Here is a 26720-nt window from a genome sequence, read left to right as displayed (position 1 = left end):
AAGTAAGGGATATATACAGAGGTTGTAGATACAACGGTGTGAAATAAGTATTGTTAGAAGATAGTTATAAGGGACCCAGGTGGTGCTGTGGGTTAAACCACAGAGCCTAGGGCTTGCTGATCAGAAGGTCGGCGGTTTGAATCCCTGCAACGGGGTGAGCTCCTGTTGCTCGGTCCCAGCTCCTGCCAACCTAGCAGTTCGAAAGCACATCAAAGTGCAAGTAGATAAATAGGGACCGCTCCGGCGGGAAGGTAAACAGCGTTTCCCTGCGCTGCTCTGGTTCACCAGAAGCAGCTTTGTCATGCTGGCCAGATGACCCGGAAGCTGTCTGCGGACAAACGCCGGCTCCCTCAGCCTATAGAGCGAGATGAGCGCCGCAACCCCAGAGTCAGACATGACTGGATCTGATGGTCAAGGGCCCCTTTACCTTTACCTTTTATAATTGAATTAAAAGGAAAGATATATATAGAGTGTAAAATGGTAAGATATAAAAATAGAGAAATAAGGAAACATTAAGTAAAATTTTGAGTTTATATAAGAATTAGAGATTACTAAGGATGATTTGTAAAGGAACACAGAAGGAGGTGGAATGAGGAAGTCATTAGATTAGAAATAAGGATTATAAACTAGAATTTTTGTTTTTGTATTTTGTATTTTTTGTGTTTTGTATTTTTGTATGTTTTTGTTGTTTGTTAATTTTTTTAAAAAATAAATATATTAAAAAAATAAATGAAGTGGTACAGTCCTGGAGGAGCTTTTCCATGACTGTTGATGGAGATTAAACTCAAGCGAAGCAGAATAAGGTTGGAAGGGAATAGCAAAGGATGTTACATACCTGTTATATGTATATGATACTCCTCCTTTAAAATCTTCTTGCAATAAGGCAATCTAAACTGAAAGTGTGCAGCAGGCAAGCCAGGTAGATTGACATCAACAACACCCATAAAATGTGGAAACTCCCAGTCCTGGTGACAAAGAACAGAAAAGAAAAGGAATCACCTAATTATTTATCCTCTGGAATATTCATTTAAATTATATGTACTTTACTATTTGTACCATCTTGGCTGTGAGCCCTGGAAGAGATCTTTGCCTTCTCCCACCTGGTCTGGGAAGGCAGGGCCCTGACTGACTCCAGCTACAAAAGCTGGGGCTGCCGAGCAGACTCTTTGGCTGGGGTATGTATCATCTGGACTAAAAACCTGATGGTAGGGAATCACAATCATGCATGCGTCTATTGAAGATTCAACCACCAGTATCATCAAAGGGAAATCTAATAGGTCCCAATTCAATTTTGGTGAGAGAATTCATTCACTTTAAATTCACCCAGTACACCCTGTTTATCTCTTCATGCCAAACAGGAATAGTCTTCTTTGGTCAGTGACCTGAGAGTACCTTTGAGTGCCTTGCAGTCCATTAACTTTCAAACCTTGAGCAGCAGCTGGCGGTACAGGCAGATTTCTTCAATTGTTATAAGAAAAAAGAAAAAAGAAAAAAAGGAGCAAAATTGGGCCCCTGCTGAGCTTCATTACAAACTATAATCAGAAATTGATTCTTTTCATTTCCAGTAATAGGTCTTGCTGCCATAATTAAACTGTCAGATCATGGATAGATAATTTAGCAAGCAAGCACCTGACTGCAGAATTCACAGACAAGCGTAGCTGCTGCTAAAGGCAATACAGATTCATAGTCAATACAGAGAGGCTGTGAGTCTAAGATCACACCCCTAGACATTGGATTGGTCTCTTCCTAGTCACATTCATATATTGCCTTCTACGAGGATTCCATTTATTTTACCGGGGTGGCTGAGTGCCTTTTGAACCTGGCAGGGCTGCTAGGAAGTCATGGTGGGGTGGCCATAGTATTGCAGTATGCCACATAATATCAGTCTTAGATTTGAACACGGAAGCTGTCTTCTACTGAGCTGGACCAACAGCTAGTTCAGTAGGTGTTTATACTGAATGGAAGCAGGCAGCTCTTAGGGGTTTCAGACAAGAGAACATTTCCCAGCTCTACCTGGGAGATGCCAGGGATTCAACCCAGCACTTCCTGCATACAAAGCAAATCCTGTACCACTGAACTACAGCCCGCCCCTCCATTTCTCCCAGATTTGGCTAAGGAGCATCAATAAGCCTAACTTCCACAGAAGGACATCAACAGAATCTCTGTGTGTGTCGTTGTTGCCTAGATGCTGGGATGCATCTTCGGAATACTTTGTAAAAAGCAAGAGCATTACAAATATTCTCCCACGTCATGGCCAGTGAATCATACATACGTATCCCATGCCAAACCTTCTGATGCAGTTGTAATGTGTTTTCCATTTGCTTCCTCAAAGGATTGGGTCATACTCTCCCCACCAGCAAATTGTAATGGGCTTTTGTCTGTTCCTACTTCCTGCTGGCCAGCACATCCCGATGTCCCTTAAGACAGACTGCTTCCCTAATATCCTGCTGAAGTTTCTGCCAGTAGCATGGAGGCATCAGCTCATGAAATCCTGCAGCAACCCTATCATGTTGCGATAGTTTTATGAAAAGTCACTTTAATGTTTCTGCTACGCTGACTGTTTTTTAAAAACTCACTATTTCACCCCATTTAAAAATACTTCATTTATTTATTTATAAATAAATAGGTGTACAGCATGTTCACATTCCCACACATAAAGGCTGGTGGGTAAGGTGGGGATGAGCAGGGTCTAGGTCAGGAGTCGGCAATTTTTTTTAGCCGCGGGCCGGTCCACTGTCCTTCAGACCCAGGGCCGTCTTAAGCCTATCCAGTGCCGTGGTTCAAAGATCCCTCTGGCGCCCGCCCCCCGTTTCCCAGAGTTGCTGACCTTTGTGCTGCGTGAAGAAGGGCCTTTTCCGCTTATCTCTGTCTTGAATCTCCCAATATTCAGCTTCGCGGGATGTCCGCGAGTTCGAGTGTTAGGTAAGAGAGGGAGGAAAACACTTTCCTCTACCCACTTTCTCCATGATTGCCATGATCGTGTCACTTTTCCCGCGCCTTCTCCTCAAACCAAAAGAGCACCAAACCTTTCCTCACAGCGGAGTGGCTCCTCTGGCCCCTTTCCTCCCTCCCACTACTATTATTGCAGCAATTTCTCACCGCCCGCGCGGTGGGCGCCTGCACTCTGCACCCCCTCAAGAGGTGCGCGCCCCTCAGCTGAAGAGGTTCCGGGGCTGAAGGCAGCAGGCATGGGCTCCTTCCCCCACCATCACTCCTCCTCCTCCGATGCCGCACGTGGTACCTGCGGGGGCCTCGTGGCCTCGCAGAGCAGGCAGCCGTCGACCCCTTTGCACCTGCAGCAGCCCCTGGGCTTGCCTCCCGCTCCTCCTCCTCCATCCCAACTGGGGCAGCAGCGCCCCCTGGTGGCCAGGCGCCCTGGCGCATTGCGCCACCCAGCCCAGGCCTAGGGACGGCCCTGCTCAGACCTTGTGGCTGGCCGGAGAAGCGGCACCGGGGGGAGCTGGAAAAAGAGGTGAGGGGGGCAAGTACTCTTCCCCACCCCCACCTCCAGCTGCTGCGCTTACCTTCCCTGGGGCTCGTCTGCTCTGCTCTGTGGCCCAGGAGCACCAGGGAGGCGGCGGTGATGGTGGAGGGAAGATGAGCGGCATGAAAGGGCTGGCTTCGGAGAGGGGCTGCTTAAAATGACGCTCAGCCAGTTCAGCCCAGCCCCCTTCCTCCTCTAGGCAGGGTGGGGAGAAGCCAGGAGGAGGGAGGGAGGAGGCACCACCATGGTGTGTGTGAGGGAGAGCGGGGAGCATGGAATGGTGCAGGGGAGGAAATGGCGCGGTCTGAACGAACGGAATTCCCACGCCAACCCACAGACAGTCCACGGGCCAGATGTGGAAGGCAGTTGGGCCTGACATCTTGAACCTCAAGAAAGATGCACAAAAGCTTCAAACAGGTGTGGGATGAAACTGACAAGACACTGCCCACAACTCTGCAACAGGCTGTATAATGGAGTCCCTGCAATGCAGAGGTGAAACTGGCCAATCTTTTCTCATACACACTGCTTACAGTGAAGACGATTCTCCACGAGACTCTGCTGTTTCACACAAACACACACACCTCTTCACAAATAAATTTGCCAATAATAGTAGTAGTAATAATAATAATTTATTTATACCCCACCCATCTGGGTTTCCCCAGCCACTCTGGGCAGCTCCCAACAGAATATTAATAATAGTAATAATAAAGTGATAAAACACCAAGCATTAAAAACTTCCCAATACAGGGCTGCTTTCAGATGTCTTCTAAAAGTCAGATAGTTGTTTATTTCCTTGACATCCCTTGGGAGGCCATTCCACAGGGCGGGCGCCACTACTGAGAAGGCCCTGTCTGGTTCCCTGTAACCTCACTTCTTGCAGGGAGGGAACTGCCAGAAGGCCCTCAGAGCTGGACCTCAGTGTCCAGGCTGAACGATGGGGGGTGGAGACGCTCCTTCAGGTATATTGGGCTGAGGCATTGCACATTTAAAGCTTTTCTCTTCTATGACTTTCTTATACAGGCAACCCCCCATTTACGCGGGGATTACATTCCGAGGCACCACGCGTGCCAGTAAAATTGTGTATATTTGAAACACCATTGGAAAATCCTGCAAACACCCCATCCTCTCCCCGCCTCCCCCCATTTTGCCCCTTTTTGTGATGTTTTCGGGTGACTTCTGGGTTTGTGTAGCCAACTTGGCGACCTCAGGTGTTGTGAAATACAGTGTCCATCAGTCCCATTCTGCATAGCCAACACCCAGGGAGGATGGGAGTTGTAGTCCAAAATATCTGGAGCACACTATTTTGGTTGGCCCTTGCTACTTCCTTATTTTATATGGTTATTAGAACTCCCCCCTGCTTTGTTCACTTTTTTAAAATGAAAAAGGTGTTTACATTGTGAGTCATTTTGAGTTCATTTGGGTTGTAAGCTTTTAAAACGAAACGAGCATCTTAGTTAAACTCCCAAGAATTGTTTTCCAAGAGCAGGGAAATGAAACTGACAAGACTTTCAACCCTCAGCTCTGCAGAAAGTCCAAAGGCATTTTGCAACAGAAATAAAATTGACAACCTCTCGTCAGGGGAAGTGGCTTCTCACTCCCTGCAGAGGTGAGATGAGAGCCTTGTCAGTTTTGCCACCCTTTGTGCACACATTTTTTGGATCACAAAAGCAACATGGAGCAAAATGCTGTACACTATCTTCTCTGCAGCCAAACAGGTGCCAGTCCAATAACTGGGGAGAGCATAAGTGAATCTCTCTCTCTCTCTCTCTCTCTCTCTCTCTCTCTCTCTCTCTCTCTCTCTCTCTCTCTCTTTTATCGGTCTGTCTGTCTATCTATCCATGCATCCATCTATCTGGCTCAGCTCCTGCACACTTCACTTGCCAACCCTACATACCCCCTTGATAAGGCCTCCTGCGAACAGTGGAGGAGGAAGGGGGTGCAGTGAGGGTGGCCCACCTTGGGTGTCTTCTCTGAAGGGGGGTGACATTTGGCGCACTGCACACCCGTGATTTCCAGGCCTACCCCCACCCGTCATGGTAAGAGGGAGCTGTGCAATTTGCCGGTGGCATTTCCGCCCTTCCCCCTTCTTTTTGACAGCTTGGAAGTCGCGGGCAGGTGGCACACCAAATGTCCGCCATGGGTGGCTCACTTCGCCCCCATGAGCGGCTCGCTCTACCCCTGGGTGCAGGGCGCGTGCACCGCTCTGTGCATCCAGGTGGCTATCCTGCACCTGGGAGGGCACCCTCCGTGCCCTGCCCCCCTTGGGAGCATGCCCACCCTGGGCAGTGCGGGCATATGCTCTGCCACTGCCTGCCAGCTCCTCACCTCACCTCAGCCATAGCTGCCAAGTCTCCCTTTTTCCCCGGGAAATCCCCATTTTTCCAGCTGTTCCTAGCTGAAAAACAGATTTTTTTGTTTTTCCCCGGTTTATTCTGGCGCGGCGGCCATTTTGGAACTGGGTGGAGCATGCTCAGAAGCGACTTTTGATGCTGCTCTGCCCAGTTCCAAAATGGCTGCAGTGCGACTTCTGGCGTGGCAGCCATTTTGGAACTGGGCAAAGCAGCATCAAAAGTCACTTCTGAGCATGCTCCGCCCAGTTCCAAAATGGCGACAGCACTACTTCCGGTCTGCTATTTCCGGCCTGGTCCCTTATTTCGCTGACAGCAACTTGGCAGGTATGCCTCAGCTCACCTCACCCCACACAATTCCAGCTGCCCCCTCCTTCCCTGCTTCTACTCTCTGTGGATAAATTTAACAGAGAATCTTCACTAACAACACTATCAGCAGCACAGCAAACTGCCAAGCATAATTACATTTTACATTGTGTGTGTGTGTGTGTGTGTGTGTGTGTGTGTGTATGCCCTGCCTTCTCTATGTATCAATCTTTATGGCAGGGAGCAGGGATGGGGGAGAAATTTGATTCAGTTCACATTTAAAGGCAAACCTCTCTAATTTGCACTTTCTGAAACAATCAACCAAACAAAACACAGCTATCAAAATTCACCTTTCTCCGAATTTTGCAATGTTGTATTCCAGTCAAGCAGTGTGCATAAAATTGCATATATTAGTAAAAATAAGGGGGGGGTAATGCATTGCATTGTAGGGATGGCTTTGCAAAAAAGTTTATACTGAAATGAGTATATTAGGAGAAATTGCACTAAAATGCTAAAGAGTTTTCATTATGGCATTGAAAACCCAAAATGCATATAGAACAGCAAAGCGCCTATAATATTAGGGGAAACTGCTTTGTGAAAATGTCTATATTAGGGGAAATTGCATACAAAATGTGTATGTGATGAGGATTTTTTGTAAAAGCAAAATGAAGCAGAAATTGGTATAGAATAAATGATAATGGACACAGATATATATTTATATCTACCACAAATCCTGTCGTGGAGGGTATCACAGGAGGACAGAGAGGTTTTCCCCAACCTAGCTGTTGCAACTTTTTTTCTAAAGTCTGATTAAAACCAACACCACTTTTGACAAGTTCCTCAATATGAGGAGGCACCATCCTATTCTGAACGATAAAGGGGGGGGGACTCCAAGGAATCATTTATTGAGATGCATTAATTCTAGCACCAGCAAGCCCCCTGTCACACAACAATCATTAACATGCCAGGATACAAATCAAAAGATGCAGGGTGATGAAGATACATCATGCATAGAAGCATCAAAAAACAGCAGCCCTAATCTAATACAAAAGTGCATCACACAAAACATAAATGAGAAAGAAATGTGTCTTTTCTTTTGGAAGAGTCTGTACAATTATTGAGATTTTAAAAAACAAGCAAAAACTTTATTAAAAAAACTTATATCCATGTCTGAAATTATTCTCATTATCACCCTGAGATTCACTAAGTTTCAAAGGACAACTCTTATCAATGTAGGTTCCTTACAAGTCCAATTAAAGAGCAGGGTTGTTGTCTGATTGCCATCATTTTATACCCAGTACATTGTAACTCACACCCTTCAGTTTACACTACGTGATTACTATTCAGACAGCAAAGGTTAAATATGATATGTGACGTTCCTGTATTCTTGAATACTCCAGTGTGTAATTATGTAGACTTTTGTTGAGCTGCATGGCCATTCTCTAGGTTAGAGAGCATGCTGTGCAATGCCTGGCTTCACATTAGCTACTGGGCACTGAATTCCTAAGCTAGATTGCACATAAGGTTCTGTAATTGTAAAAATAAATGTGCACAGCCACACCAATGGGTCACATTTGTCCCACTGAAAACACACACACGAAACATTCATTTGAATTCACTAATCGTCAAAATTTGATTCAGTCTGATTGTGCCTTGTAGCAACAGATCCCAATTAAGACTTAGAGAGATTAATACATCCATAACTTCTACATAAATAATAAGAGGACACGTTCAAAAGTCATTTTGAGATGTATTGGGTCCCTTTTGGGGGGATTTTTCAAGTTATAGATATATAAATATTATCAACCTTGACACAATCAAATTAAACAAATTGATAAAGAAATTTTGAAAGGGTAAATAATAAAAACCAGTATGCGTACCTGACTATAGAGGAACTAGATGTTCCCAAAGAACTGTTTTGTCCCCAAACCAATTTTCACCTGCAAATGTTCCCCCGCCCTTCAAAAAAAAGGCTGTTTAAAATAGAAATGTCAGCTGTAGTTCATATTCTTTGGCTCAGAGTATGAACCTTGTAACTTATAATTTTTGTCTCAGATGGGAGGGAAACTTCATGACCCCAACATGAAGTTCTTCTCTGTCTCAGATGTCAAACAAGAGCTGGAGGAGAACTCAGTTTATCCTTCCTACTCTCACCAGAAGTTCCCTCCCATCAAAAGCTCCAGGCACTTCACTCAGTGTTGCAGTATGGAGGGGGTTGAAGACTAGCACATAAGGAGGAAGAGCTTGCAAGGAGGAAGAAGGGCATAGAGCTGGAGCAGCTGGGAAGGAGTCAAACCTATCACTGAGAGCATGGTGGGGATTGATCTGACTAGCATCATCTTGGAATAAACCAACTCCAAGATTATAAACTCCTTTTGGCCCACCTCTGGAATGTTGAACGAGTACCACAGTCACCACCCCCTCTACAAGCTTCTCCCTCCCTTTCCACCAAACAAACAGAAAGAGAGAAAGCGTATGTTTGCACTTGCACTAGAGGACAAATAGACATTGGATTTCCAAGGGTAAAAGCCAGATCCAGTTGGATAAAAACAAATCTGATTTTATATGGAGTTGTAACCTCCCAAAAGCACCATCAAATTAAAGTTTGTAGTGATAGATTGCATCTATACAGTCAAACCTGATTGTCAAACGTAATCCGTTCTGGAAGACCATTCGACTTCCAAGAGAACAACCAAGGATCAAAGGGCGGTCAGCAAAGTCAATGGAGAAAAAAGAGGAAAAAAACTCCCCAGAATGCTTCCAAAAATCGTTCGAAAACCAGAGCAGTTACTTCTGGGTTTTCAGCAGTTGGGAGCTGAAACAGAGGCATTCAGGAGCTGAGGTTTGACTGTAATAAAATAATAATAACTACAGCGCCACAATCACATTGATACAATAACAATAAAACCCTACGAATCACAGAGCACATCTGGGAACACAGAGTTGACAATATCTGCTGGAGGCTTTGAGGGTATCCCATGTAAAAACTGTGATGACCCATAAGGATTTGTGCCTCAAATTCCAATGCTGGAAACCACTTTGTTCATCGTTTTGTAGTTTGGTCACTGGAGACAGATGTGATCTGGGATGATGGTTGGCGGTATGGGGGACTGGTAAAGAAAAGTATGCCATGGAAGGACAATGGTGATGTGGGCAGGACAAGCAAGTGCCACCATAGCTCGGTGTAGACCTTCTGCTTGCCATGAAGAAGTTCCCAGGTTCAATTCGCAGCATTTCCAAGTATGACTGAAAATGTCCCCAGTCTGAAATGCTGGTGTGCTGGTGTCAGTCAGCGAAGGTTATACTTAGCTAGGTAAATAAATGGTCTGACTTGGTATAAGACAGATTCCTATTTTCCATCACATGATTGTCATTGTATGAGGTCTGAACACCTGAATAAGAGTTTTATTCCTGCTTCCTTCCAAATCTGTTGAAAATCTGCTGCTATTCAAAAAAACCTCAGATAACCCCCTCTTCATTTTGTTTTGTTCCTTTAACATATTTTAATACAAAACAGAACAGGATCGCCCAGTTGTTCCTTGAGACTAATTTTGGCTTCCTCTTTTTTTTACCTCCAGCCTCAACTGAGTTGAGCACTCGGCAGGTTCTTTCTTCTGTTTACAGACAGTTTGTTTGTTTGTTTTGTTTTTTTGCTTGGCAGTTAATTCTGGAGTTAGAGAAACCAATGAGATGTAATGCTGTATTATTTTGCACTTGGGAAATAACTCAGTCCTGTCATGTCCGTTAGGCTTTCCCATAAGTCACCGCCAACTATAACACACATTTTGTTTTTCCTTTGCTATTTTGTGGGGGGAATTAATTACTTTAGCAGATTGTGTTATTATGGAGCTTGGGAACTTTTCATGGACATCCCATGCTGTTATGTGCAGTTGCCAATTCTCTTAAACTAAAGCCTCTTGCAAAAGAAATAAGTCATGAAAGAGGATATTTAGAGGGTCCCTGTGAATTATTACTACTACTACAACTACTACTAATAAATTAGTCACTTGTTACACAGAAAGGTCTCCAAGCAATTTATAACTTACTTAAAAGCATAAGCAGAAATGCATCATAATATTACCAAAAACAAACAAACCCATATCCACACAAATCCCATCTGAAATTCATTAAAACCCCACAAAGCCAGCCCCACCTGTTCGTATTTGTACTGTATTTGTTAGAAAATACATTTTACAAAAACCAGATTGTATGGAGGAAGAAAACTTATGTACAGTCAAACCTCTGTTCATGTAGCCCTCTGGTTACATAAATTTTGGGATGTGCATGCGGCAAACCAGTAAGTATTTTGCCGGGTTTTGCTGTTGCGGAAATCTCTGGATCCGACCAGATCTCTGGAACGGATCCCGCCCGCAACCGGAGGTACCGTTGTAATGTAATGTAACAGCTGCAAAATCTTTTGACTCCAATTAAGGTCACAAAAATGGTGAACCATTGCCTTGTCAATTTGATAACTTCCTTTAAAAGTGAGCATGTGTGTGTCTTAGGTAGTGGTTGGAGGTTGGCTGGTTATTTCACCGTTGTTTTGCTGAGCATTGGAACTTCAAGCAGGTGCTGTCCGTAGGAGTTGGAGAGGATAGACAAGCTGTAATTTATGGACTGCTTCAAAGGAACTTTAGAAGCATGCAGATCTTTTCATGGGACCAAGAGAGTGAAACACCCTGCATTTGACTTGATATGCATAAATAATACTGCTTGTAATAGTTGACATCCTGCAAGTAAAGAGTCATTTTTCAAAGTCGTGTGTGGAGTCTGCTTCATCGCAAGGGCTTCGATGGTGAAACCGCTGCATCACTTTGCATGGCTCAGAAAAATAGTCATGCCCATTACATCAGCAGGAAACTTCAGAAGCCCATTAACAGCAACCCTTTCTTGTGTTGCCACCCTCTGGACCTCTTCTGGAGGAAGCCCACGAATATGGACTCTTTGCTAGAATATCAGAATGGTGATCAGAGATTGCCAAGTTCAATATAGTTACTAATCAGCCTTATTATTTACTCAGCGCTATGCAAAGGGGGAAGAAACATTGCCGGAAGAAACATCAACAACCTCAGATATGCAGATGACACAACCTTGATGGCAGAAAGCGAGGAGGAATTAAAGAACCTTTTAATGAGGGTGAAAGAGGAGAGCGCAAAATATGGTCTGAAGCTCAACATCAAAAAAACCAAGATCATGGCCACTGGTCCCATCACCTCCTGGCAAATAGAAGGGGAAGAAATGGAGGCAGTGAGAGATTTTACTTTCTTGGGCTCCTTGATCACTGCAGATGGTGACAGCAGTCACGAAATTAAAAGACGCCTGCTTCTTGGGAGAAAAGCAATGACAAACCTAGACAGCATCTTAAAAAGCAGAGACATCACCTTGCCGACAAAGGTCCGTATAGTTAAAGCTATGGTTTTCCCAGTAGTGATGTATGGAAGTGAGAGCTGGACCATCAAGAAGGCTGATCGCCGAAGAATTGATGCTTTTGAATTATGGTGCTGGAGGAGACTCTTGAGAGTCCCATGGACTGCAAGAAGATCAAACCTATCCATTCTTAAGGAAATCAGCCCTGAGTGCTCCCTGGAAGGACAGATCGTGAAGCTCAGGCTCCAATACTTTGGCCACCTCATGAGAAGAGAAGAATCCTTGGAAAAGACCCTGATGTTGGGAAAGATTGAGGGCACTAGGAGAAGGGGACGACAGAGGACAAGATGGTTGGACAGTGTTCTCGAAGCTACGAACATGAGTTTGACCAAATTGCGGGAGGCAGTGCAAGACAGGAGTGCCTGGCGTGCTATGGTCCATGGGGTCACGAAGAGTCGGACACGACTAAACGACTAAACAACAACAAATGCAAAGGGGGGGGCGTTATTCCACAAAGATCTCTTTTAACAGCCAAATGCATAGAATTTCTCAGTAACTGGAATTGCAGTCGATCTAGCTTTAAGGCACAGCTTTTGTAGTTCATAAAAACCATGAGAAAGATCTTCCCCACAATATCTCAGTGGGAAAATCCCTTTCATAAACTCTTCCCCACAAGCAAAATATTTTCTTTGTTCATATCAAAGACTGAATACATTGGCAGGCCATTCATTGGTGCCATAAATGTTATGGGCTTACCGACGAACAGTCTTTAATCATTTGACAGCAATTAGCCTCTGGCCCAGGTTTTACACTCAAGTAAAGGTTATAGGTTTTTCCTCCATAGGCCCCTCTATGTGAGTTAAAAGATATGACAGTCAAAGTTCACTACAGAATATTATAATATCACGGCAAAGAATGTGTAGTTGTATCAGTTTTCAGAGCACTGCAATGCACTAATGTCATTTTATTAATTACAACAAGGCTCACCGCTTAATTCATTTTTAGGATTATATTTATCCTGCATCATTTCAGGATAACAAGCAAGAGTTATCTCCTAAATGTTCCCCCTAGACAGCACAATGCAGTGCAAATTTAAAGCCCAGATTAAGTCCCAAGTAGGACTGGGGAAATCTCTTGTCTGAAGCCTGGACGAATCACTGCAAGTCAGTGCAGACAGCACTGGTGCCTGACATGCTCCAAGGCAGCTCCCTCCTCTTCTTCCAGTGGGCCAATGAGAAAAGCCCTCCCATTGGCACCAATGAGCAGTCCCATCCCTGCCACTCATTGGCGTTGGGGTTGGCTGTTTTAAAATTAAGATCACATCTCAAAAAGGAAGACTTAATCCTCCCCAGATGTTGCCATCCATGCCAAATGCCAATCATCCACACATACACCTGGTATTTTTCAAAAACAACAACAACAACTTGATTGCTAATTATGTTGCTAATGTAACATAATTAGGCCCTAAGAAAGAGAACGACATAGAGCTAGCAATCACTTTTCTTGAGCCCTCAATCATTATATTCTGGTAGGGGGTATTTAGTTTGAAATCCACAACCCCTAGGATTGTCATGGATCCAAAGCGATTTTTCTACCCGTGTGGTAAAGGAAAGGGGTCCACAGCTCCCTCCTTTTGTGGTTCCACATAGGGATTTTGTGGAACCACATAAAGATTGTGGCTCCTATGTTCAGCAACTGGGTCTGCAAACTGTTTGAGGTGGGGTTGCCATCTCCCTACAAAAGCAAATAGAGTTACCTGAAACCCAATGTGACCGTTACTGTGTTCACACTGTGCTGACCTCCCTGCTGCCTCGCCCCTCTCTCTGTTGGTTATCTGGTAGAAAGCTCTGCATTGGAAAGCCAGCTAAGCAATGCTACCCCACCTTGCTGGCTGCTACGGGCAAGAAAAGAAAAAAAAGCATTTTCTGTAGGTTGTGCCCCAATGGTGGCATAACCCATCGCTGGTACAGATTGTGTAGGGCAGATTAAATTGGTTTTCATAAATACAGACTTAATAAATTAATCCATATTTTGGGTAGGAAGATGTCATGGAATAGCTGGATTCAGAAGAGTGGTGGGAGGCATCGGCTAGGGGGACCCCCAAGGAAAGAAGGTTCAGAGCCAGGGGATTGGCGGTGTGACGATGATGAGTGGTCTGAGGAAGACGTCTGGGGGGAGAAGGTGTCTGAAGCTGAAGAGGCAACAGGGTTTATTGGGCAGGAAGAGGCCATGGCAAAGGGCAGCCCAGAATCAGAATCAGAGGCTGGGGAGGAGTGGTGGCAGGCTGCTGAAGAATCCAGGGCATCTCCCCCTCCTGCTGCAACCAGCTCCCCTCCCTTCTGGTCTCCAAGAACTCACAGAGAAATGAAGAGGGTGGAGTGACAAGACAATGGAGCCTTAGAGAGCAGTGGGAAGGCAGAGACCTTCAACTGTTGCAACTGCCTCGCTGGGGCAAGAGCTACTGGGAAGAGTTGCTGTGACCACTAGGGCATTGAGTGCTTTATTATTTTATTGCTGACCTATGCCTGTCTCCAGCTCCTGACAGAAGAAGGCCAATGGGTTAAGATGACTCTACATCCAGAGTAGACACCCTGAAAAGAATGGATCCAAGTTAGTCATCTCCATTTCAATGAGTTTACTCAGAGTAGAACTAGCATAGGCTTCAACGCTTGCTCTGTACCACCTTCAATTTCGCCATAGCCTCTTCTTCTGATCATTGATCCTTTACAAGAGGCCTGGGCTCCAGTTATCGGCAACTTACCAGTTCTACTGGTGCCAGGTTCTTTCATTACACCGAGATGCTGAAATCCAGAATGATTTTAGAATTTCAGGTGGGGATACTTTGGGGGGCATGCTAGTTAACCACTGGTTCCACCTGCATACCGACAACTTGGGAACAATTAGGGCAGGCATCCCCAAACTGCGGCCCACCAGATGTTTTGGCCTACAACTCCCATGATCCCTAGCTAACAGGACCAGTGTTTGGGGAAGATGGGAATTGTAGTCCAAAACATCTGGAGGGCCGAAGTTTGGGGATGCCTGAATTAGGGCATTTGAATCAACCCACATTCTGCTTAACTGTTGGATTGGCCAAATCTGCTGGATCAAAGAGAAGGGATGCAATTATGTGAACATACATCTTAGATCAGCAGCCTGCAACCTCTGGACCTCATTAATGCCAAGCGGAGCTGGCAATTTCGATACCTCCGGTCAAGCTGTCCATGGCTTAGCTGATTCAAATAAAACAGATTTCAATGCCCAACACAACCATAGTTCTTGTATCTCCACCACAGGGGTATCCTTCGACATCTGCGATAAGGAACACTTTTCAATTTATTGTGCGTCATTTACTCAAAGTTTTGTCGTGAGAGCAATAAGGACACAGTAGCCTCCCCCCATTAATGCAGGGTCTACCAGTTTTATTGTTTCTAGCAATAACACGCAGCTTCATAAAACTAGCACACTGCCTGGGTTATTACACTGTACCTTCCGCACAACTATCACATTGCTCATTCATGGCAATTCAAGGAAATGAAATAAGCTCGTTTTACTGAAAGCCTGGGAAGCTTGTTTTCCAAATAAAAACAAACAGATCATTCTTCTCCCCCTTTTATTCCGAAGCAAAATGTTTCAGGCGTAGCCGGGATTTATACTGCACACATAAATCAACCTCCTTAACCAATGAACAGGATCATAAAAGCAAATATAGGGCTTCAAATGGGAGTTTAAAAATCCAAAAGGGAGGGGAGAATAAATCTGTTCAACATTATTCCCTCTGACCCCAATGCTGAAGCTTCCTTACTGAACGGGAGAGCAGAGAAATGCAATTTCAGCTATTTTGATACCAGCACAATATATCTGCCTCTGCCAAATCCACGCAGAAAACATAGATTTCATCCTAAAAGGCTTTCTGTGTTTAAAAATCACACACACACACACACACACACACACACACACACACGCCCCAACAAGAACACATAACCAGCCTGCTTCTAATTGCAGTAACTCAAGCTGGTTTCGACAAACAAAGCAAAGTAGTTTGAATATCAAAACTTTTCTTCTCAGAATGCTCCAGTCATAAGGAAAAGCACAAATTAACTACTCCTTTGGCAGGGGTGGGGAGGCATGATGCGGAATCTGAGAGATGGCATTGGAATCCAGTTGCGAGCCTTGAATGAATTAAAGGCCTCCTGCCAGTCAGATGAAAGCCTATTTATAGCTCTCAAAAGCAACGACTCCGGTATAATTTTAGAAAATGACGTGAGAGGGATGATGGGCAAACCTTCAGAGGGTTCAGTAATTTGGTTTAGATAAGGATTCATCCTTTAAATGCATTCCTGAAGCACAGCCAAGCTTTTGATGGATGACTTCTTGTGACCCCTCCTTCCTCATCGTCTAGATCCCTGTCCTGCTTGATTGCTAATGCAGCACCTTATTAAAAGAATTCTTGGGGAAACTCCCATTGACAGTCTTCTATGTTTGAGAGGTCTCTCTCTCCCTCCCTCTCCCTCTCTCCCTCCTATAGAATCATTGAACTGTAGAGTCTTTCCGCAGCTCATTCCACAGCTTCTCTCCTGTATACACTAGATCTGCAGCTGACTTCTTTTTAGAAAGGAGGGAATACCATGACATACATGCATACATACATTTAGATAGATTAGATAGATGAGAGAGAGAGAGAGAGAGGAGAGAGAGAGAGAGAGAGATAAACAGCTGACTCATGGTACCTCGGGTTAAGAACTTAATTCATTCTGGAGGTCCGTTCTTAACCTGAAACTGTTCTTCACCTGAGGTACCACTTTAGCTAATGCGGCCTCCCGCCGCCGCCACGCCGCCGCCACGTGATTTCTGTTCTCATCCTGAAGCAAAGTTCTTAACCCGAGGTACTATTTCTGGGTTAGCAGAGTCTGTAACCTGAAGCGTCTGTAACATGAAGCATCTGTAACCCGAGGTACCACTGTATTGAGGTGGTGCATACACCATACACCAGTGTATGCAAATAGAACATAAAAATATAATAAAAAGAGTTCACTCAGCACATAGTTAAACTATGGAATTCCCCCTCCCCCGAGAAGTATTGATCAGCACTACCTTGGATGGCTTTAAAAGTTGAGAAAAATTCATGGAGAAGAGTGTCACCAACAGCTACCAATCACAATGGCTAGGTTCTACCTCCACTGTCAAAGGCAATATGCCCCTGAATACCAGTTGCCACAAGGAGTCACAAATAGATAGAGTGCTGTTGCGCTCAGGTCCTGCTTGTGAGTTTCCCATAGGCATCTGGCTGGCCACCATAAGAACAGGAGGCTGGACTAGATGGGCCATTGTTTGGAATATGCCGTCGGACTATGAAAATGCCTGGATCGATGATAGAGAAAGTGGGGTGGGTGTCTGCGCATAGAGACCTCTCACTCTTGTGTAGCTGAAATGAAAACTGGCTGTAGAAATTAGGTGTCACTTTCATTGGCTTTCCCACTTTCCCATCTGGCCCTGCCCACCATTGGGATGTGGTCACCAAAAGACCTTTCTTAGGCTGAAAAGGGTCACCCAAGGCTGGTTACAAAGTGTTGGCAAAAAGGGGTGGGAGCCAAGGAAACGTAGCCCGCTTCCTATGGGAGAAGACATAATAGACATGTCTTTTCTATGGACCTAAAAACATTTATATGGACATAGAAATAACATGATCAGCAAGAGGAATTTAAGAAGGTGTAGAGCCATCAAAGCTGAGATGGTGGGAGACAGGGCATTCTCTAGGTCAAGTAGCCCACAAATATGGGCTACATATCTGTTGTCTAGCAGCAGTGAAGGCATGGCTGTGGTCTAAACCACTGAGCCTCTTGGGCTTGCCAGTCAGAAGGTCGGCAATTTGAATCCCCGCAAAGGAGTGAGCTCCCATTGCTCTGTCCCAGCTCCTGCCAACCTAGCACTTTGAAAGCAGCGCAAGTAGATAAATAGGTACCGCTGTGGCGGGAAGGTAAATGCCATTTCTGTGCCCTCTGGCACTTGTCACGGTGTCCCGTTGCACCAGAAGCAGTTTAGTCCTGCTGGTCACATGACCCGGAAAGCTGTCTGTGGACAAACACTGGCTCCCTCGGCCTAAAGCAAGATGAGTGCCGCAACCCCATAGTCGCCTTTGACTGGACTTAACAGTCCAGGGGTCCTTTACCTTTACTTTGGACAAGTGGAGAACCACCACACCCACATCTCTTCCAGCAAGGGGCAAATGGAAAACATCAAGTGATGCTTCAATAGGAGGTCAATTTACGTTGATCTGCTGGGACACAGCTGGCTGTGTCAGTCTCGCTGGGAATCACAATGGGATAGGAACCTGGCAAGCCACTCCTGCAAGGAGTGTGTTATTCTGATATCTTTTAATAAACTTGTGGTTTATTAAACCCTACCAATTGATACCTCTTCATTCATTCCTTTTACCATGCAAGGGTGTTTGTGTTTGTGTGTGTGTTACAATTAAACTCATTTTACCAAAATTAAGCCATTTAAAATGGGCACTCTAGTTAGCAAAACATCTCTGGGAAAGAAGGGATCATCTGCTTCAAAGCTCTGCACAAATGATAAATCAATTGTCTCATTGGAGGAGCAATTCACCAAGTCAGAATAATGAACGAGCCCTCGTATCATTGTGTTCCTTGTGGAGACATTATGCCAAATGATATGATTACTCCATCTGAAGCATTTATAAAAAGTCAATCACAGTGCGGATCATATATTTTACACAGTTTATTTTGACATCCACCTATTTTTTAGTCTTTGACACAAAGGTCTGAGCTATAACCTTTCTGTCATGTCTGCAGAATGAACGTTGCTAACTGAAGTTGTTGTGTTCCCTGCATTATGCCATTTGTATTAGCAAACACCATGGGGGATAAAGCTCAGAAATTGCCGCTTTCAAAAACTGACAATAAAGCATGACTTTTTAACCTCTTAACTTTCTTTTTTGAACTCGGAAATCGATTGATAGAAAAATGTAGCAAATAAAACAAGCATGTCTAATTCCAGTCATAGTGGGCAGCTTTTACAACGGAATAAACAACGAGATGATCAGGAACTTCCCTGCTTCTGTGGATAGGCATAGTTGTAATGATCCTTTTTATTTTTATTTGTTTAGTCACTAAGTATCAACTCAGGAATGCAAACGTTATGCATATAGGGCGTTCTCTGGGCCATCAGCTCTCGCACACTAGAAGATGGAAGACATAGCCTCCAACATTTCTCCGATGAAAATAGTGATGTCCTATTCCATAATGGGATGCAGGTGGTGCTGTGGATTAAACCACAGAGCCTAGGGCTTGCTGATCAGAAGGTTGGCGGTTCGAATCCCTGCAACGGGGTGAGCTCCCATTGCTCGGTCCCAGCTCCTGCCCACCTAGCAGTTTGAAAGCACATCAAAGTGCAAGTAGATAAATAGGTGCCACTGCAGCAGGAAGGTAAACGGCATTTCTGTGCACTGCTCTGCTTCACCAGAAGCGGCTTTGTCATGATGGCCACATGATCTGGAAGCTGTACACCGGCTCCCTCGGCCAATAACGCGAGATGGGTGCCACAACCCCCAAGTCGGTCACGACTGGACCTAATGGTCAGGGGTCCCTTTACTTTTACCTTTATTCCATAACAGCATCATCAACAACAATTTTATTATTCATACCCTACCCATCTGACTAGATTGCCTCAGCTGCTCTGAGCGGCTTCCAACATATATATATAAACATAATAAATAAAACATTCAGAAAACATCCCTATAAAGGCCTGCCTTCATATTTCTTCTGAAAGTTGTATAGTTAACTAACTATACTATCTCATTGGCTCGGGGCTTGCATAGCCCCATGCCCGCTAACATTTATCTGATGAAAATAGGGATGTCCTAAGGAAAAGTGGGATATTCTGAGATCAAATAAGCAACCGGGACAGTTTCTGTAAATCTGGGGCTGCCCCTGGAAAATAGACACTTCGAGGGTCTGTGAAGGAAAAGTGCTTTTGAGAACACAAAACATCTGCATTTAAATATGCATTACTCTGATGACACAGCCAACACACATCAGTGATACAAGTTAAAATTAAGAGGATAAAAGTATCCACCTTTAAAGGTACACTGAGTCAAAATTCTCTCCACATCTCTAATCCTGCCATGAAGCTTCTGCTGGGGTAGGAATGCAGCTCTTGCTGAAGCTCTCGCTAGTGCACTTAACCACCTTTTTATTCACCCTCCACTATCCACAATTGGGCTCTGCAGGTGAAGAGCAGCAGCTTTATCACTGCAGAGAAAGGTGAGGCAAGGCAAAAACATGAAGCACAGTCTCCTCTACAGGAAACCTAGCCAGCTTGTTTCATGCAGGATTGTTATAACGCTGGGATTGGGAACTTCTCGTCCTCCCAGCGTTGTTAGGCTGAAGGTCTCATCATCCCTGGCCACTGCTCATGCTGGCTGGGACTGATGGAGTTGGAATCGAGCCGCATCCTGAGGGTCTTAGGTTCCCTACCCTGTTTTTCCTCTAATATAAAAGCAGTCAGGGTTTCTACTTCCTCAAATAAGCAACAGGGACTTGGTTGCTACTGCCACAGAAGGCAACGCTAAAACTCCCCCTGCTTACAGCGACCGATATCAGCCATCAGAACAGAAGTTAATTTTGTGGGAGCGATACATTAGCTATTCTTTATGCCTCCCCTTTTTATCTAATTAGGCTTCAGTGGAGGAGAGCAGTTCAGTCTCCAACTGTAATTATATATAGTTTTCAGTCTACGTTTCTCAAGACACTGTTACACACACACACACACACACAATCTGCCTTGTACTTGACAGCACCTGAGGTCAAAGTCTTCCAATGGATGTGACAGCTAGAAATCTGCTCCAAAAATACATTTAATTGAATTTTACTCTTCTAATCAGAAAAGGTATTTGTGGTATTTCTTGTATGTAGACCAAGGGAGGAATTGCACTGTTAGAAACATATCTGCTTGCCTGTTGGAATAATCTATCCTATCCATTCTCCATATGCTGTTCTGGGGGTTTTCCTGACCAAATGGGCCAATTTTGGGATGTAGTGGGGCATGCAGAGAGACACGGAACTTTTGACTTCTCTGTTTGGACTATTTTTGCTCCAGCTGGTCATAACAATAATTCTGCAGCTAACAACAAATGCCCAAGTTTGCTTTTTTCCTTCTCCTTCTCCTTCCCAATCCCCTTTCCTTTTGTGCCATATCAAATCCAAGGGCAGAGACTGACTCATTATTGATACCTTTATTCCAGTCTGTTCAGCAGAAGAGCAGCATAGCAGCAGAAGAGATGTAAAATGCTGTGCTATAAGCAACACAAGCAAATAAAACTTTGAGAACAGATTAATTTTGCGATGATAAATTTATGTACAGAACGAGGAAGGCAAAGTCTGTTGTCTCTCTCTAGTGTCATTACAGATCATTTCAAGGTGTTTTTGTTCTAATACTATGCAAACTTCAAACGTGATCATGCCTTTCAGAAGCCACAGAGGCTGGATCAATTCTGTACTACAGTATCTTCAACAATACGTAAGTGATTGTGTGGGTTGACATTACCACAAGGAGACATCTCTTGTTCATTTGCATCTTGGAATCATAGAACTGTAGAGTTGGAAGGGACTCCAGGGGTTATCTAGTTCAACCCCCCCACAATGCAGGTAATCTCAACATGCGGTCTCCCATTCAGTTTGAAACCACACTGGACCTTGCTTAGCTTTGCAAGTGTGCTAGCAGAAGATAAAATACTGCCACAGCTCCTGTGGCTTTACAAGATAAATGTTGTTTGGCATGCTTACTTAGCTAAGATTAATCCATTACCACGCAAGCCAAATTCCATAATACGTACAATTGTAACACAATGCAGTGAGAACGCAGTAATAGCTAAGGTGGAAACTTTACAAACATGTTTTGATTCTGACCAGTGGGGTGCCAGGAGCCTTGCTTGAGTAAAAACTGTTATTGTTCATGTTTATTATTTTAAAACAGGTTGAAAATGTATTCTATTAAAAAGTAAATAACAAAAAGAAAAAGAAAAAAGGAAAGAAAATGTATTCTATTTTTTAAAAAAATTCAAATGTACAGTTTTGGAAGAGTTTAAGTTGAAGCATTCTTGGGAAGGAACTGTAACATTCAATTGCTGTGTAAACAAAGTGGGCAATAAATAAATAAATCCCTACCTCTGTATGGTGAAGAGAAACAAAATTACCCATTAATGGCCACAATAAAGTATTATTATAACAGATGCTAATATACCTAACATAGTCATTATTGCAAGGCACCTAGTGATTAAGCATGCATATCCCTTTTGTTATGCAAAAATGGCAACAGCTTTATGGTACATTGCAGGCGTTCAAAGGCAATAAAAATAAGTGTGCCTTTCAACTAAGGTACTCTCCAGTAGCCATCAAACTTCCCGAGGAAGCACAAACAACTGCCATTTAATCGGCTATGCAGAAAAGAAGCAATCAGACACACAACATTACTCATATTTTATCCTGCTGTTTCTGTATATGCTAGCGTTAACAGCAAACAATTTCTTTACTCTGGTGTGCACTGTGCATGCAGTTGCTAATATGCATCAGTGTGCCCAAGGAGGATTATGTCTGTGAGATCCCATGGTCCCTGCGACAAGCCTGAAAGGTGCATTTCAAACAAGAGCTTAACATGTAATTATTTTAAGGTAGCGTTCAGAGAATGGGAATAAATGGAGTAACAGGGCAGTTTGGAAGATGAATGTAACAGTGTGACTTGAGCTAGACAAAGAGAAGCGAATGCTTACAATCCACTTTTTGAACCCCAACGTACGTCATTCAGGCCTCCTGCAAATTGTGCTCTTTCAGACTGCGGGTGGCGAATTATATATTTGAATGTTGAAATTTCATTGTGCCAAAAAAACTAGCATATCAGGAAGATAGGGAAGCTAAAACCCTTTCAGTGACATGAACTTTTCTGTAGGGGATTTTTTTTATAGGAAGGAGAGCGTTCAAACCAATAAACATGACTGATTTGATATGCATTCTGTAGTGGTCCAGATTCAAGAGGATTGGGTGGATGGAGGATGGAGAGAGATGAGCATTTTGCTTGGCTGGAATGTAACCTTCTGCACAAAGCTAGGAGTAACATCAATTTCTCTGCCTGTTTTTGGCTCTGCCCCCACCCCCACCCCGTTGGTCTGTGGCCCCTGGAACTGCAGCCTTCAAGCTAAGAAATGTTCCCCACCCCTGAATTAGATAACAAAGGGGAGGCGCAGAAATCTAGGTACCTGCAGTTTGCTTCCTAAAAAGGTAACATTAACCTTTATCGCTGTTAAAGCATAACAAATGCTAGTATATATTCACGGGCAAATTAAGACATTTCTGAGCATTGGTTCTTGAGAGTGAAACTCTTGACAACCAATCCACCTACTGTCATTGTAATACAGGCAACAATGAGGAAGCACAGAAAGGCACATCTTAGAACAATGGAGTCAATCAGAGAAAAATTACAGCAGATGGATATTCTCTGTAGAGGCCAATCACTGTACCAGAATAGCTGCGAGAAAACAGGGAGGGGAAGACAGAAAGCAAGCAATTTTTGCCATTTCAAGCTTTCTATTATTTTGACACAGTTGCATTTTCAACCTTGAAACATCCAACCCCCCCCCCCCCGAGCTGCAAATCATGTGACTGTGTAACAGCAAAGACTGGTGGGAATGCTTCATTAAAGCATTTATTAATGCTTTAGTGAAAAGCATTAAATAACCATGACTGCTGGCCAATGGCCAGAAGGAGAGAACCCCCTCTCCCTTCCTTGGGGAGAGCACTCCACAAAGGAGGAGCCATCGCTGAAAAGGCTCGTTCTCATGTTCCCAGCATCCCATGGAAGAGGCACACAAAGGACATCTTCAGGTGATGATTCCAGGGTCTGGGTCAGTTCCTATAACGACCGGGACCAGTTCACATGACCATTTGGTGTTTGCCCAGATGCTTCTTATCTCATCTTTCAAAAATATTATGCCTCACTAGCTGTTAAGTCCCCATCACTCTTCATAAAGCTGTACTGGACAACTAGGTTATTTTCATGTCACACGGACTCTTGATGCTGGAAAAGCAATACCCTAGGATCCTACTTTGAACGCTTACGTTGACTTTGTCTCTTGGCATAGCAGTGAGCCACAGATTCAACTATGTTCTGAAAACAACATGGCTGTTAACCTTCATTACAGTGATACTGGATCCCAACTAAAAGGTAGGTAGCTGCCATTTCAATGAATTCTCTTGTTTGCCGTTTCAGTGCATGCGGGCATGCGGGTATAGCAAGAGTGGCAAAGCTGTAGGCTTCCAGATGTCATTGAACTACAACTTCTCCCTGACCATTGGCCATACTAGCAGGGGCTGATGGGAGTTGGAGTCCAGCTGGAGGTCCACAGGGTAGCCACCCCTAGGAGTGTAGGGCTGTAACCTTAGAGGCCACGTGCTTCATACTGATGGTGCAGAAAGCCAAAACTGCCTTGGCAAAACAACAAAGGCAGCAGAAGCAGCAGTTCCAGGGGGCAGGTTCAGATCTGTTTCAGAAGTTGAGTTGAGTTTGGAGAATGCTGACCTGACGCTTGGGAAATGCTTGGGCTATGAGCAGGGCATACCTGCTTTAACACACCCACCCCAGCATGAAACAGATGCTTTGGATAGCAGATTCAAGAGATGACATTGTTTTTCTGTCTCCTCTATGTGCCCCCTTTGTAAAATGAGCTCCAATCTAAAGCAGAAGGGCATCACTTTCACTTTTTGTTGCAGGTCTGGCAATGTCCAAACCTGAAAATATTCCAAGCCCTTGAATTTAATGTGCTTCTTCTGGTGCAATTGTTCTAAGGGCTTGAGCAATAATGAATTATTTCTCTACAAGATAACTTCAGTTATACCTCTAACTGATCTGCTATTACAGTAAGGTCAGACATGTCACAGTGCCTGATTAATGGAATGGACTTACTGAAACTGTTCAGAGTTAAGATCCCAATTACAATACAGGTCATAAATCCCTGTATTTCTCTCAGTACAGAATCCCACTTACTTCTAATGTGTGCTTGAAATGGTCTAACTTTAGATTGTTCTCTGTTTCACAGAAATGTTGATGCAGATGTTAGAAACGGGACAGAAACTAAGATTTCCCTCCATAGCATTACAGTTACTTTCATTACCGATATAGTTATCTTTACCAAAAAACTATCAATACATGCTTAGCAGTAAAGTGTGGTCTGATGGACACATCCCAATTTGAAGTAAAACCGTTTTCAAGATAAAGGTAAAGGGACCTAAGTCCAGTCATGGACGACTCTGGGGTTGCAGTGCTCATCTCCCTTTACAGGCTGAGGGAGCCGACGTTTGTCCACAGACAGCTTCCGGGTCATGTGGCCAACATGACTAAGCTGCTTCTAGTGAACCAGAGCAGCACACGGAAACACTGTTTACATTCCCACTGTAGCGGTACCTATTTATCCACTTGCACTGCATGCTTTTGAACTGCTAGGTTGGCAGGAGCAGGCTGGAGCTCACCCCGTCGCGGGGATTCGAACCGCCGACCTTCTGATCGGCAAGCCCTAGGCTCTGTGGTTTAGACCATAGCACCACAAGTTACAAGTAAACTTCAGTGTTACTGGAAAGAGAGCTACACATCAATTCTTTGTTGTATTCTCAGAATGATGAAGGAAGCAAGGATGGAAGTGCAAGGTGCACGTGGGCTTGATAGATGTCATCAATCATGTGAAACCTTGATAGGAAGGTCAAGGTATATATGAAAGCAAGTGGAGAAGTGAAAAGACCTAGGAAACACAAATCTGATTGATATGAGGTCAACAATTAACCTTGATTCCCTGTACCAAATTAATTAAATCCAGATGGGAAAAGTCTGATAAATTTGATGAGGTGGGTCAGATAGACTAATGCGTGTCAGGATAGGTCAAAGAGAATGTCGTCCTTGGAGGTAGTCAAAGAAATAAATTTTGAAGCAGTGAATGGAAGGCTGAGTGTATCAGCCCATAAGGGTATCTCATAAAGAAGGAGCTTAGGGTTTCATTGATTTGCTGTTGTGCTCATTATTACTGGGCATCCATATCAGTGCCCTGTTTTCTGAAGAAGTTACACAGAATGCCATCTTACGTAAAAAGGTTATCAAGCACCTGGGCTTGCCAAAGCCTCAGGGTCAAACTACACATGGTACTAGATGCATCATTAAAAACTATGGGTTGTATGCAATGTTAGTGTTGAAATCGCCATGCGAAAGTTAGCCGTGCTCATTCATTTCAGTGCGTCTCTTCTGAATATAACTAACATTGGATAAATAGCATTGGATGCAACCCTGTGACAGGGGTGTTTATACTGAATAAAAGGCACAAGAGCAGGGAGTAGTTCTATTGGGACCATACTGCACAGCTGCCTTTTCTACCACCTGTTTTCTGTTGACAGTTGTGACCAATGCTATTTTTCTAGTAGAAGAGGTGCCAGAACTCACCATGAACACCTTTCCTTGTTCTCTAATACTAATACTAATACTAACACTAATAATAAAATTTATTATTTATACCCCACCCATCTGGCTGGGTTTCCGCAGCCACTCTGGGCAGCTTTCAACAGAGCATTTAAAACAGAATAAAACTTCAAACATTAAAAACTTCCCTAAACAGGGCTGCCTTCAGGTGTCTTCTAAATGTCATATAGTTGTTTATTTCTTTGACATCTGTTCCAGAGGGTGGGCACCACTACCGAGAAGGCCCTCTGCCTGGTGCCCTGTAACTTTGCTTCTCACAGTGAGGGAACCACCAGAAGGCCCTCAGCGCTGGACCTCAGTGTCCAGGCAGAATGATGAGGGTGGAGACGCTCCTTTAGGTATACAGGTATACAGGTACACCTCACATGAGAGGTGCCAAAGCTGAGTTCTGGTGAGTTCCGGCTGGGGAAAAAATCCATGTTTGTGACCACTTTCACCCTCTCTTGCATCCAAACTGCAAAGGACAATTTCTCATCATCATCAACAACAACAACAAAAACAATGAACAATCCATCTGTTTCAAGTAAATATGTGCTTGAGATCGCAGTCGAAATTTCTATCGGCTGTTCATTTAGATTCCTTAGCTCTGTTGTTCCAGTTCTGACTCTCTATGGCAGGCATCCCCAAACTGCGGCCCTCCAGATGTTTTGGCCTACAACTCCCATGATCCCTAGCTAACAGGACCAGTG

General features: G+C 44.1%; 1 protein-coding gene across 2 annotated transcripts in view; it reads right to left on the bottom strand.

Annotated features, from left to right (window-relative positions):
- The window catches only part of TMEM117 (transmembrane protein 117), a 198117-nt gene that overhangs the window by 11966 nt on the left and 159431 nt on the right, over nucleotides 1–26720 (bottom strand). For both annotated transcript variants that reach the window (XM_035128607.3, XM_035128605.3), the window contains exon 7: nucleotides 836–965. In XM_035128607.3, the coding sequence (XP_034984498.1) occupies nucleotides 836–965 (130 nt within the window). The remainder of the gene's footprint in view (nucleotides 1–835; nucleotides 966–26720) is intronic.

Source organism: Zootoca vivipara, chromosome 9 (assembly GCF_965207765.1).
Source record: "Zootoca vivipara chromosome 9, rZooViv2.hap1.1, whole genome shotgun sequence".
Lineage (NCBI taxonomy): Eukaryota > Metazoa > Chordata > Lepidosauria > Squamata > Lacertidae > Zootoca > Zootoca vivipara.
This window is presented reverse-complemented; position numbering and strand designations above follow the sequence as displayed.